At 42.5% G+C, this 13,984-nt stretch overlaps 1 protein-coding gene across 1 annotated transcript; it reads right to left on the reverse strand.

Moving 5' to 3' along the window:
* Positions 1-1,922: 1,922 nt before the first annotated feature.
* Positions 1,923-13,968, reverse strand: ABRACL (ABRA C-terminal like). Its single transcript, XM_024739422.1, has 3 exons — positions 13,832-13,968; positions 8,816-8,882; positions 1,923-2,512 (listed from the first exon to the last, which is right to left on the reverse strand). Exons 2-3 carry the CDS (start codon positions 8,874-8,876, stop codon positions 2,328-2,330), a joined length of 246 nt encoding a protein of 81 aa, XP_024595190.1. The 5' UTR covers positions 8,877-8,882; positions 13,832-13,968; the 3' UTR covers positions 1,923-2,327.
* Positions 13,969-13,984: the final 16 nt, after the last annotated feature.

A 13,984-nucleotide genomic window follows, 5' to 3' on the forward strand; every position in this document is an offset into this window, starting at 1 on the left:
AATGCCTAATAATTAAAATTTCAACTTAAAGATAATAATAGAGGCAGAATTATGATTATCTATACATATCAAAATTGAGATGAAAATCAATCCTGAACCATAATTCTCAGGTCCCTGTCGATATTACTGAACTTTCACCTGAGTTCCAGAACCAAATCCTCACTTGCTTACTACACATTTGCAGTCCAGATACTCCAAGCTCACCATGTCCAAATGTAACTCTCCCTAAAACCACCCCTCGCGCTCCACTCAATTTCCCTATCTCTGCTAACACGTTATTCTCTCAGTTACTAAGGCCACACAAGTAGTAGCTTTTGACCATTTCTTCTCATTTATCTTTTGTTTTCTGCCACATATATATTATATGGATTCATCCTCAAAAGATCTCTTGTATCTATATTCAACCTGTGTTGTTCCCATGTACTTAGCATCCTTCCCTTTGGGGAACTATCCCTCTCCTATTTGAGGTGAGGCCGTGAAGCACAGTCTCCTACCCAATCCTCACTCAGAAACAAGTATGTGACCCGGGCCATTCAAGATATCTCATCCCTCTGGCAAATGTTATTGATCAGAGGGGTAAATTTATGCTGCAAGTGGAGCCAATCAGAGTTCCCTTCTTTGAATTCATAATTAATATATAATTCTCTCTCTGCTAGAGTTGCTCATCTAGGAGTAGATGAATTTGCAACTACTTGCAGGCATCTATGCAGGAAACATATTTAGAGTAGAAAGAGAATGAGAATAAACCAAAGAAGTCATTAGAGCTGACATGGAAAGTCAGAGTGTTTAAACAACAGTGTTTGAGCCCCTGGAGCCAGCCATGCCTGAATTCCATCCCATCCCTGGACTTGCCAGTTAGATGAGTCAAATTTCAAAATCCTGACTTGCCCACTTTCTGGCTAGGTAAACTTGGAAAAGCTCTTAACTCTTCTGTGTCTCTCTTACCTCATCTATAATATCTTCCTCACAGGGTTATATGAGGATTAGAATAATAAATGCTTGATAAATGTTAGCAATGACCATGAAGTACCAGTGAATTCTGTTGTTCTTTAGTCTAGTTTGAATTGGGGTCCTGTCACGAAAGAAAAGGTACTGGTGACAAAGTTTCAATTTCCTTTAAAATGTGCTTAGACTCCATCCTTCCTCTGCCTTCCCATTATCACCACCCCCATGAGATTCTTGAGCAATGTTTTTGCTGGCTTGTCTGACTACCTCTGCACTCTCCACAGTCCACCCTAGTTACCAGTGGCAGAGCTACCTTCACTAAACATCACTTTCATCATGGAATTTCCCTGCTCCAATTTTTCCCCAGACTCCTCTCCCTGGCTTCCCAGGTTTCACCTTAATTAGCCAGACTGAATCACCTCTCTTCCTAACATTCCAGTCAACCTGACATCCTACCTTTCACAAGATCGTGCCTTGCTAATTCATGTCCCTCTGCCTTACCTTGAATCATCACCCTCACCCAACCCATCTTTTTCCCTCTGGATATAATCAGCTCCAATCCTGCAAATTCAGCCTCCTCTATACCTCTATACCTCTATGCCTTTCACTGATCTTATCCTCCTTGAGATTCTGTATCATTTTCAGTTCTGTACTACAAGCTGCAACATGCAATCACGGATAATCCTGTATTATTTCAGGTGGGTCTAACTAATCCAATTAGAAAGTGAAGTTTTTAGGTTACATTTCTGGGGGCACGTCCCCTATCCCAGTGGCAAGCACAATATAGGCATCAAAATTAATATTTTTTGTAGGGCCAAATCGTAACACTAACCATCCCTACTTTTCAAATTCTGTAGTTTTAAGAGAATTTTTCTTCAAATCAAGATAACTTTTACTGCAGTTACCTAATCTTGATGCAAAAACTCGATTCTGAGAGATACATAAATCTCAAATGACAAAATAAGGCAATAAGGCAATTTGAAGAGAGTTACATGTTTTTATTACATAAACATTACATTCATTGTGGGAGCTGGTCTTCAAGTTTGCTTCTTGATTTCATAGAATGTCAAATATCTGTAGAAATTATCTAAGAATGATTTATGAAACAAACACTCTTGCATCCCCACCAAAAAAAGCCTCATTGCCTACATTTTCCAGCCAGATTCCTGAGAAAAAATAATAGGTTTTATTTATTTTACAGTGTAATACATAAGTTTACTTTCAAGATATAAAAAAGGACAGGCTTCTAAAATGAGTCTCCTTTTGTTTATAAAGTTCTATAAAAATACATTAAGTTATGCTAATACGTTTGTCCTTTGATGTAATATTCCAGTTTACCAGAAACAAAAAAACCCACAATAAGCAAAGCTATGCAAGCCACATTAATCTTGCAGCAATATAATGTCCACATCATCATGAACACCTTGCAGAAGTAGCTCTCCTGGGTATGTAATCATCTTCCTTCTTTTTGCAGCTTTGAGAGTTCCTACCAGTGCTTCAAAGAGATTGGCACATTTGTCATCTCGGAAGAGGACCCCAAATTTCACACTTAATTTTCCATCAGCATCTAATTTGAGAAAACACAACGTTAGCCAATGCAAAGTCTGTTTCTTGCCACCATGTGTGGCAGATACACATAACCTTTCATAAACATCTAACTGAAGGTTAACCAAGATTACAGTTTAGCAGTCAACAGTCAGAAATTCAGTGTAACCTCTTGCCAGATTCAAAATGTGATAGAATAAAAGCAATGTGTGGTACATCTCCTAGCTTCAGTGTCATCTGGACAGAGAGTGGAAGAGAACTAAGAAACAGTAATAAAAAGTAAACGTGTGGGACTTCCCTGGAGGTCCAGTGGTTAAGATTCTGTGCTTCTACTGCAGGGGACACAGGTTCGATCCCTGGTCTCCCTAGCCGGGGAACTAAGATCCAGCATGCCACACGGTGTGGCAAAAAAAAAGTGAATGTGTTACAGCACTGCAGTGGACAATTCCTCTCTGTCTAAATTTCGATTTTTTAATTGTTAGCTGTTGAATCGATAAAAATAACAAGTACAAGAGAAACCCCAGATCAGGAACAGTGTTTCTCTAAGTGTGTTCTGAACATGCTCAGAATCCCCAGGGAAGGAGTGGTGACCTTAAAAATGAAGAAATCTTTATTTACCAGAATCCCTAGATTATCTAGTTTGAAGGCCAGTTTTTAGTATAGATGTTAAAAGTTAAGGTAAACACTAAAAAGAAGTGAGCTACCAAGTCATGAAAAACGTGGAGGAACCTTAAATATGTATTACTTAGTGAAAGAAAGCAACCTGAAAAAGTTACATGCTGTATGATTCCAACTATGGGATATTCTGGAAAAGGCAAAACTATGGAAAAAGAGAAAACTAAGTAAAAAGATCAGTGGTTTTCAGTGGTTAGGATACGGGAGAGATGAACAGGCAGAGTACAGAGAATTTTTAAAGCAGTGAAGATACTCTATGATACTATAATGATGGAGACACGTCCTTACGCATTAGTCAACCCACAGAATGTACAATACCAAGAGTGAAATGTGATGTAAACCATGGACTCTGGGTGATAATAATATGTCAATGTAGAGTCATCAACTGTAACAAAGGTACCCCTCTGGTGGGGGATATTAATAATGGGGGAGACTATGTATGTGCGGGGGTCAGAGGGTATATGGAAAATCTCTATACCTTCCTCTCAATTTTATTGCAAATCTAAAACTGTTCTAAAAAAAAGTTTTTTTAAATTAAGGTAAACAAAAGGTGGATCTTTGGCTAAAAGTCAATCAACTGAAGTCTCAAAGGGTAATCTAGGACACCTTCCAACTGTTGGCTGTATCCTTTGATCTACCAGGCTGAACCCTTGACCCAGTCCTATCCTACTGCACTGCTCCAAGTTCTTCCCTCCTAAAGCTGCGCCCCCTGTCAAGTAGATGGCCATCACAGTGAGAAGGGTTCTTGAGTTCCTTCACTCCCCTGCTAGAGCTTATAGCCTGCAGCTTAGTAAACTCCTACTGTGGGTGCAGCCCTGTGCTGGGCACTAGAGGCAGAGAGAAGGAAGTATAGAATCACTTTCTAGCTATCAAAGAAATGGTTTCCATTCCCACAAGGAAATAAACATACAGTAAAACAACAGCACAAAGCAGTACGTGATTGGATGTCAAGAACAAGATGACTGGGCTAGAATGGGAAGGGAAGACTTCATGAAGGGCAGTACCTGTTCTGGACTTTAAAGGGAGTATAACACAGAGCTTTTTAAAAAAACTTGACAGTCCTCAGTTGAAATCCTGGCCATCTGCTAGTTGTTTGGCCTTGAGAACTTTTATGGAAGCTCCCTAAGCCTCAGTTTCCTCATCTGTATAATGGGGATCTTAATACCTCCCACACTGTGAGGTTGGGGACACAGTTCTAAAGCACAAAGCACAGTGCCCAGCACATGCTAAGCACTTGATCGATGATCATTATTGGTTCAATTATTTTTTATGGATATAACACATTTTATTTATCCATTCATCAGTTAACTTTGGTTCAATTACAAATGAGAGAAATGGGGTATGTGCCATTAGGCACAGGTGAAACAATTAAGTGTCTAGGAGAACAGTAATTAGAGTGGCTAATTTACTTACCGCAAGTAAACCATCTAAGAGGAGAAGAAGGAAATAAGTTTGTAAAGGAAAACAGAGAATGCTTGGCCTGGAAAGCAAAGATGCACCTGTTTGATTTCCCTTTTTTTTTTTTTTTTGGCTGCACCTCGTGGCTTGCGGGATCTTAGTTCTCCGACCAGGGATTGAACCTGCGCCCTCCGCAGGAAAGCTCAGCGTTCTAACCACTGGTCCACAGGGAATTCCTGCACCTGTTTGATTTCTTAACTTCTAGCTGCACAACCCTCTGTTTGCAATGAGAATTTTTCACTGATTACAGGAATCAGTGTAGCTGCTGGTAACCTGGCAGGTCCTTCAAGCAATCTGAGTTGCAGTTAGGAGGGTAAAAATACCCCTCACACAGCAAGAATACGGAAGAGCTGGGATTCATTCCCAGAGTCTGACTCCAGGGCACACACTCCTTTTTGAAAAAAATAATTAATTAATTTATTTATTTATGGCTGCATTGGGTCTTCGTGGCTGCGCGCAGGCTTTCTCTAGTTGCGGCGAGTGAGGGCTACTCTCCTTTGTGGTGCGCAGGCTTCTCATTGTGGTGGCTTCTCTTGTTGCGGAGCACGGGCTCTAGGCACGTGGGCTCAGTAGCTGTGGCTCGCAGGCTCTAGAGTGCAGGCTCAGTAGTTGTGGCGCACGGGCTTAGTTGCTCCATGACATGTGGGATCTTCCCGCACCAGGGCTTGAACCCATAGTCTCCTACATTGGCAGGTGGATTCTTAACCACTGCGCTACCAGGGAAGTCCCCCAGAACACACACTCTTAACCACTTCCCAATACACGTTTCCAGTTTATCTGTCTTTTCGATACCTAAAGAGGCCCACAAGGGCTGAGATGGAATTTTGTTTATTTTCCCATCTCCAGCACTTGAGCATAAAGGTAGCACTCAAGAAATATTTGTTAAACAAAGGAGTTTAAATCTCCAAATAATCTTTATCCACTTAATTCTTTTCTACAGGATGAAAAATGAGAGACTTTAAAGAACTTTATTTTAAAAGAAACAGGTAAAACTAAATTCATCAATCTCTAACTTCGGCTAATACATCATATTTAGATTAGTCTAAATATGATTAATCTAAATCATAATTTAGTTTAGTCAGAATTATTCCAGATACAACATAAATAACCATAACCTGTCAGTAGATAACATATCTCCATAGATGCTTTCCAACTTAAAAAGTCATCTATTACCAGGAACAGGTAAGTCAAGGAGGCCTAGTGAAGTTGCAATGTTCAAAATATTTTCATCTTTATAGAAGTTAGGATAATTACTTTGTAGTCATCTAGTTTGTAAAGCTGCTCATTTTGAAGTGCAGGTTCAGTTTGCCTTAGCAAATAATAACACTGTGCTAGGGATATAGATGTTAGACTTTTAAATGCAATTGAATCTGATCAATAAACACTAAGCTGACATTGAGAAGGATCTAATAAGAAAACCCGACAAATCTTTGGAAATATATGTTTAATATCTTTAACAATCCAAACAATAGTACTACTCCCAAGAGTGCCAGAGCTCGTCACAGAGCTCAGGAGAAACTGAGAATGTAGAAATGAGGAACACAGGTAGGGGCATCACTATCGAAAATAAGACTCACTGAGGGACTTCCCTAGTGGCGCAGTGGTTAAGAATCGCCTGCCAATTCAGGGGACATGGGTTCGATCCCTGGTCCGGGAAGATCCCACATGCGGTGGAGTAACTAAGCCCATGGGCCACAACTACTGAGCCTGTGCTCTAGATCCCACAAGCCACAACTGCTGAGCCCACATGCCACAACTACTGAAGCCTGAGCGCCTAGAGTGAAGCCAGACTGCCTCTAGAAGCTAGAAAAAAGGCTAGGAAACAGATTCTCTAGAGCTTCCAGAAAGGAATGCACCCTGCCAACACCTTGATTTTAGCCCAGGTGACCTTTATCAGACCCTGCTGTGGTCTGAATGGCTGTGTTCTTCCAAAATTCATATGTGGAAATCCTAACCCCACAAGGTAATGATATTAGTAGATGGGGCCTTTGGGAGGTGCCAAAGTCATAGGGGGTGTAAGGGTGTAAAGGCATGAGTCATAAGGATTAATGTCTTATAAAAGAGGCTGCAAGATTTCATCAGCCATAAAAAAAAGATGAAACCTTGCCATTTGTGACAACATGGATGCACCTTGAGGGTATTATGCTAAGTGAAATAAGTCAGAGAAAGACAAATGCCATGTGATTTCACTCATATGTGGAATATGAAAAACAAACAAACAAAACCCCCAAAATAAATGAACAAACCAAACCAAACAGAAGAGCATGCTGTGTTGTATCACATGAAACTTACACAATTTTATAAACCAATGTTACCACAATGATAGATACATAGATAGATATATAGATAGATAAAAAGGCTACAAAGAGATCCCTGGTCTCTTTCACCATGAGAAGATACAAGAAGTCTGAGACCTGGAAGAGGACTCCAAGCCAACCATGCTGGCACCCTGATCTCGGACCTCCAGCCTTCAGAACTATGAGCAATTAATTTCTGCTGTTTATAAGCCACCCAGTCCAGGGTATTTTGTTATAGCAGCCCAAACAGACTGAGACAGACTCCCAACCTACCTGACCATTAAGATATTAAATGTGGACAAAACTATAACTCAAAAAGATACATGCACCTCTATGATCATAGCAGCACTATTCACAATAGCCAAGACATGGAAGCAACCAAAATGTCTATCGACAGATGAATGGATAAAGAAGATGTGGAACATATATGCAATGGAATACTATTCGGCTATAAAAAAAGAATGAGATAACACCATCTGCAGCAACATGGATGGACCTAGAGATTATCATACTAAGCGAAGTAAGTCAGAAAGAGAAAGACAAATACCATATGATAACACTTATATGTAGAATCTAAAATATGACACAAATGAACTTATTTACAAAACAGAAACAGACTCACAGACATAGAGAATAGACTTGTGGTTGCCAAGTGGGAGGGTATATTGGGGGAGGAACGGATTGAGAGTTTGGGGTTAGATGCAAACTGTTGTATATAGAATGGGTAAACAACAAGGTCCTACTGTATAACACAGGGAACTATTTCAATATCCTGTGATAAACCATAATGGAAAAGAATATGAAAAACAATATATACATACATACATATATATATATATATATAACTGAATCACTTTGCTGTACAGAAGAAATTAATACAATGTTGTAAATCAACTACACTTCAATAAAACATATTTTTTAAAAAAGATATTAAATGTGTTGCTTCATGCACAGTTTGTAGTACTGTTACATCAGCAACAGAAAACTACAGGGGACATTTGATACTAATGGCTTAATGGAATTTTCAAGGTACCTCTTGTTATTTCAAATGATTTGTGATTCATAAGTAGACAGAGCTAGAAGTAAGAAGAATCAAGCTATAATGACAAGCAACTCTTTCAAGGTACTTTTTAAAGTTGTTTTTCACTTATATGATGTAATTTTAAAACTTTGGGTTCCATTATCCCAGTTGTTGCTGAACGTATCTACTGCTCTTAACAATTTTCGAAATGCTCCCCAAACTCTCGTATGTCTGGTCTGAGATGCACGAAATACTTATAGCTACAAGCATAACAGTTGCTTTCATTACAACTTAGGAAAAGGACACTAATACTACCAATTTTACATGTCCCAAATTTCACAATAGCTGCTTATATGCTGCTAGGGGGAAAGCTAACTCCAAAAGAAAACTGCCTAAAGGATGGCTTCTTTTAGTTATATACACATAAACACCTGATTACACAAAACTCAAAAACTTGGAGAAAATAAAGACAATTTATTAAAATTTCAATCCGAGTCCCTAGTCATTTGGTAATTTGCAAAATGGTGGCAGGGTAATGCAGAAAAAAATGAATTTTAATATTGTGCCAAATAAAAATGTGAACATGATTTAATTACGAGATTTCAATGCAGCTAGGTTACAGAAGCACAGCAATTATCTTTCCATTCAAAGGATAATGAAATATCTCAACCATTCTTTGTATAAATGACAGTGGCTCTGTGTCTCCAGAAATCACTTCAGGGCTAAGAGCAGTTATCACCTGAGGCTGACAGAAGAGCTGCCATTAACTGTGTCCTGAATCCCTAGGTGATCCCTTCATATGTCTCTAAAAGTTAGTCCTACCTGCTCTAACACAAACTCAGAAGAAATTCTGTATCCATGTTATAATACTTACTTCTTGAACCCAGACGATGAATTTCCTCCACTAAGAGGTTAACTTCGTGATCCACATTCATTGCTGCCTGAGGGAGAAAAAAATAAATGTGTATTACTACAGTTTCTACATTTCATTAAACACACCTTGCAAAATCCAAGGGCCCTTTCTTTTTTTCATGTAGCATTTGTAACTATTAATTTACTGTGGCCCTCTTCCTAAAAATACTTGCATGATGTACCCGGCCTTAGAGTACCTCCATTTCCCCAATTTTATAACTGCCCCTCTGGGCTGACCCCACACAGTCTACCGGGCTGAATGAAGCCTTTCTCCTTGCACCCACTATGAACTCTAAGCCTGTGCTCTGGGCACCAAAAATACAAAGGTGAGTGACACAGGACCTGCCCTCAGGGAACTCACCATCCAGACCCAGACGCAGAGAAAGGCCTGGAATGAATAGCAATGTGACAAGAAAGCACTCTTTTAGTGGTGGGTCCAAGGCATTAAGGGAACACAAAGGAGGAAGCCACAGAAGTTTTTGTCACTGGGGAGGGGTGGCCAGTAGACAGTTGGGAAAGGATGTTCTAGGCACAGGGAAGAGTATATACAAAAGCACAGAAGCAAAAAACAAAACAAAACCGCAGCACACTTGGAGCAGGCCCTAAGCTAGAAGCTGGTGGTACCAGGATAAACCAACACAATCCCTCCCCTCCGGGAGCCTGCAGTCCAGTAAGGAAGGTGGATCCAGGTGGATCCAAGGCAATTTTAATACCATGGGGTCAGCGCAGTGATGACCTCTGGGTCCCTTACTCCAGCAGGGCCCAGTGCAACCTGACTGTAATGGAGAGCCTGTGATGAAAACCATTCATCTTTGGATAAGGAGTTCAGGACTAACAGCGGCTGTGAGAATCCCCTTGGCTCATGAGGTCCTCCACGGGCTGGGCCCACCATTCCACCATTCCAGCCACCTCAAATCTACCCCCTTGAATCCAGGCTGCAGCTCCACGGGGCTTCTTTTTATTCCTCAAATACCCCTCACTCTCACACCTCCAGCCTTCACATATCCTGTTTCTTCTGCAACCCGGACTCTGGCTATTCCTCTTTCTTGGGGCTAACTTCCATACGTTCAGTCCCAGCTGAGATATAACTTCCTGCAGGAAGCCCTCCCTGAATCCCTGGGGTAGGAGAGCTCTCCCGCGTGTGTTCCCACAGCATGTGCGCCCTCTTCATTTCACTTGATTGGAATGACACTTCTCAGTTTTTATCACTAGACAGTGAGCTCCTCTATGCGGGGATCTGACTGTCATGCTCACTGCTGGACCACATCTGGCACCAAGAGCAGGAGTTCAATACATAACTGGTTTGCAGACTGGAAAATGATCAAAGACATGAGAAGGGATGGAACCACACCTGTGGGTGTTGTCACCATGGAGCTGCTGATTTATGTGAGGAACAGAGAGGAGCTCTAAGAGGGAGGAAGTGCACTCCGACAGAAAAGGTAAAGGGGCCTGGCAAACACCTACAGAAAGTGGGAGGAGACAAACACAGCAAGAAACAGGAAAGTGCAGGTAGAGCTGGAGGAGAGAAACCCAACCTTGTTGGATCAAAGAAGTATAGAAGTAAAGGAAGAAGAATGAGTTTCTATAGGAAGGCAGTAATTTACAGTGAAAACAGCAACATGAGGGTTGGAAAGTATGAGCAGCTGGGCAAAAGGAATCAATTCAGTCTGTCTGCAAATCGTAAGTTTTCCAAATCAAATAAAAGAGTGGGATTGTGTGAATGGTTTACGCTGGGGTGATGATTTGGAAGAAACAACTTTATTCAGACAGATTGTAACTACTTCTGGGTAGCTTTGAAAAAACAAGAATGATATCTATGTTTAAATGATATTGATCAAGACCCCAGATTTGCTATCAGCTAATAATAAAAGCACCACTACACTGCTACACTGCTACACTTTTGTGTAAATCTTATAATTTAAGAAGCCTACATTGCAATAAAAGGTAACATCTTAGGTTAATGCATCTACATAAAACCGAATATCAAAAATAATGTGGGAACTTTGTGTTGGTGAAATTATAACATTATATTCAATTCAAGATAGTTTAAGAGAGACACTAAAAAGCTAAAACATACCCAGAGGACACAACTGAAAGACATGCCATGAGAATAATGGTAAGAAAAAAACCTGTTAGTGTCAGTGTGGTGGACAGCTGTTATATCTCCCTGCTCAGCACCCATTCCACCTTCTGGCACCAGCAGTCTAAAGTTTGTTTGGATACAGCCTTTCCTTCCTTACTCTAAACCCATGTATCTTGGGTAGAGCCTCACCCTGGACTCCAGGAGTGGTTCAAAGTCAGAATAATTGGTTTGGGACATAGGATAGGTGATCCCATCCTGAACAATGGGTTCAGCCCATGAATTTTGCCTGAACTACTAGTAAAAAGACACTTTCCTACTGGGTTTTAAGGTATAAGCTCACAGCCCCTATATAAATGGCTACCATGTGAAAAGAGCCTGCCAGGAATAAAGCTGACACAAAGAAAACTCCAGCCACATAAAAATGATTGAGTCTGTATATGACCTTGGACTTTCCAGTTACATGAACCAATCTTTCCTGGTTTGGCTTGGGCTGGTTTGCTTAAGTTTCTGTCACTTGCACTCTAAAGAATCTTCACTTTTAAAGTTAACCTAGAGAAGACCTGCAGCTATTTTTTTAAAAATTAAAGCTCCTTTTAGGCACTTGTGTGAATAGTCTTATTTCGTGTTGCTCTATTGGGTAGGATGGATAGATGGAACAGAAAGGCAGATTTGAAAGCCATATGAGACAAAATTTCTCAAACAATCAAAACAGCCTAACAGTGAATAAAGTTTGCAGTCGTAGTATGGATCTGTGAGGGTTGATGAAGAAATCAGCCCACATTGGACAAAATAGAAAGGGAAATGTCCAAGGGGATTACAGTCCTTTCCAATTCTCAGATGCTTTGATTTCCTCCCACCCTGAATATTTATCTCTTTAACATCGTTTTCCACTCCTTCCACCCCCCCACCAGCCACACACTTCAGACCTAATTCTCCTTTAATAATGAGACTCAAAGAGGAAATCCCGCCCTTAAATAGTGTGAATTCCTGGATCACATTAAGCAGATGTATGTTCATCCAATTTTAAGACAGGAAGACAACCAGAATTTCTTTGTAATTAATTACACCTGAGGCTCCTTATCTGCATTAATTCATGTAAACCTAAGAACGTTACAAAGTAATATTATTTATCCCCATTTTATGGATGATGAAACTGACTCTGAGGGGCTTCCCACGATTAAATGCCGTTTCTACTGCATCATTCTGGCTCTTCTCCTTTTTTAAAAATTTTGTTTTATTTATTTATTTTTTTGCTGGTTATTATGCCAACTGCACTAAATATAACAGTGGGTTGTATTTGTGTGAAATATTACATGCTGAGTGCTTACTAAGGCAGGCACTTACAAAGTAAGAAAGGCTCCTTGCACTGACCCTTCCGAGTGGGAACATAACAGGCTTAGAAACTATTGCTAGCATACGTAATTTGGCATGGTTTACGTCTTTATTTGATTATTTAACGAGGACAAAGGAGTATAAAATACGCTGTTGCACAATCCTTGGAAGGCCCATGACATTTTATAAGGACAGAAGCCTGGGACTGGTGTTAAGCAGCGAGATCAAGAACAATGAGAAGCCATGGGCAGAGCAAGTCTAAGGGAAAGAAAGAGCCCCTCAGTGGGAGGCTCAGGGGAAGGCGATGGCAGATGCTAGTCGGGCCCTCTAATTGAGACAGAATCCAATTAGGCACTGTGCGTGGGAATCACAAAGAAAGCGGAATGTGGGAGCACTGGGCCATCTGGGCCATATGCTGAAATGCTCCACCATCAATATGCGCTTAAGAATATATTTAAGGACTATCATAGCTTTTTTCTTTGAGTGGTTGGTTCCTTTTTTGTTTTGTTTTGTTGGTTTGTTTTTTGGTTTTTTTTTTTAAGTTTGGAGGCAATACCTAGAAATTTTCTAATGTCAGGGAATAAGCCTACTGGAGTGGGGACATCTTGGAATCAGGAGCCACCTCTCCACCCTGGGGCTGGCCACTGTTTCCCCACCCTCCTTCACAATCCCTGACGAGCAGCTGGTGCGGGTCAAAGAATGACTGGGTTCCTTCCTGCCCCTCGCAGGCGCGCACACACTCCATATTTGGTCATACCTGCACCAAGTTTGGGAGCTGGCCCGGAAGGGGTCCCAAAACCCTGTCCCCAGCGGGCCATCACACGGTCACCACCGGTACCGGTGCAGAGCTGGGGAGCGCGGGGTTCGGCCCCCTGCTCCGGGGCGCACGGCTGGCTCCCGGGCGACCTCCCCAGGAAGAACCGCATTCCGGAAGCCTTTGTCTCCGAGAGTCTCGCGCCAGCGCCGCCTGCCCGCGCTCCCCGGCTGTCGGTGCGCCCCCGGCGCGCCCCGAGAGCGAGCGCCTAAACCGAGCGACGCAAACGGACCCAGCCCGGGGCTCCCCGAGTCGCTGGTGTCCCCTCAGTACCACCCACGCCGCACACAGAATCGGGAGCGTACAGATCCGCACCCGCCGCCGGCGCCGCAGAGTCCACTGCCCTGAAGCCACCAGATTCCTCGGGGGAACCTGTCCCCTCACTCCCAGCCCGTCCCCGCTCCGCTCTGCGGAACTGGCTCCCCAAGCGCAAAGCGGACACGTTGCTCCGCGGTAAAAATCTTTAAACGCTGCGGATCTCCCTGCCCTGTCCGCCTCCGGGCGGCAAAACGTCACGTGAGCCGAGGGCGGAAGTCTGCTGCAGAGTTGGGGGGCGCAGGGGCGCGCCCACCCGGTCCCCCGCACCCGCTCAGCCCAAGGTCAGTTATACCCTCCAGGCGTCTTAGCCCCGTCCCGGTCCCGGCTCTCCACCCGCAGCCCACGATCCCCCCGGCTGCTTGGCCTCCACCGGCTACCCCCGTCCATCCTTCATACCTACCTGGCCACATCTTCCCAGGGCAATCACTCACCTCTCCGCCTCCTTTTCTTTTCCGAGAAAACTGGGGCTGCGTCGGTGCGGGGTGGTTATCTTCTTCAACGCACTGGGGAGGAAGAAGCTGAGGAAGGAAGTGACTGAGGCAGAAAAGAGAGGCTGGTGTGCAGGAGGAGGAAGGCTAGCCGGG

This window comes from Neophocaena asiaeorientalis, unplaced genomic scaffold (assembly GCF_003031525.2).
Source record: "Neophocaena asiaeorientalis asiaeorientalis breed wild unplaced genomic scaffold, Neophocaena_asiaeorientalis_V1.1 scaffold162, whole genome shotgun sequence".
Lineage (NCBI taxonomy): Eukaryota > Metazoa > Chordata > Mammalia > Artiodactyla > Phocoenidae > Neophocaena > Neophocaena asiaeorientalis.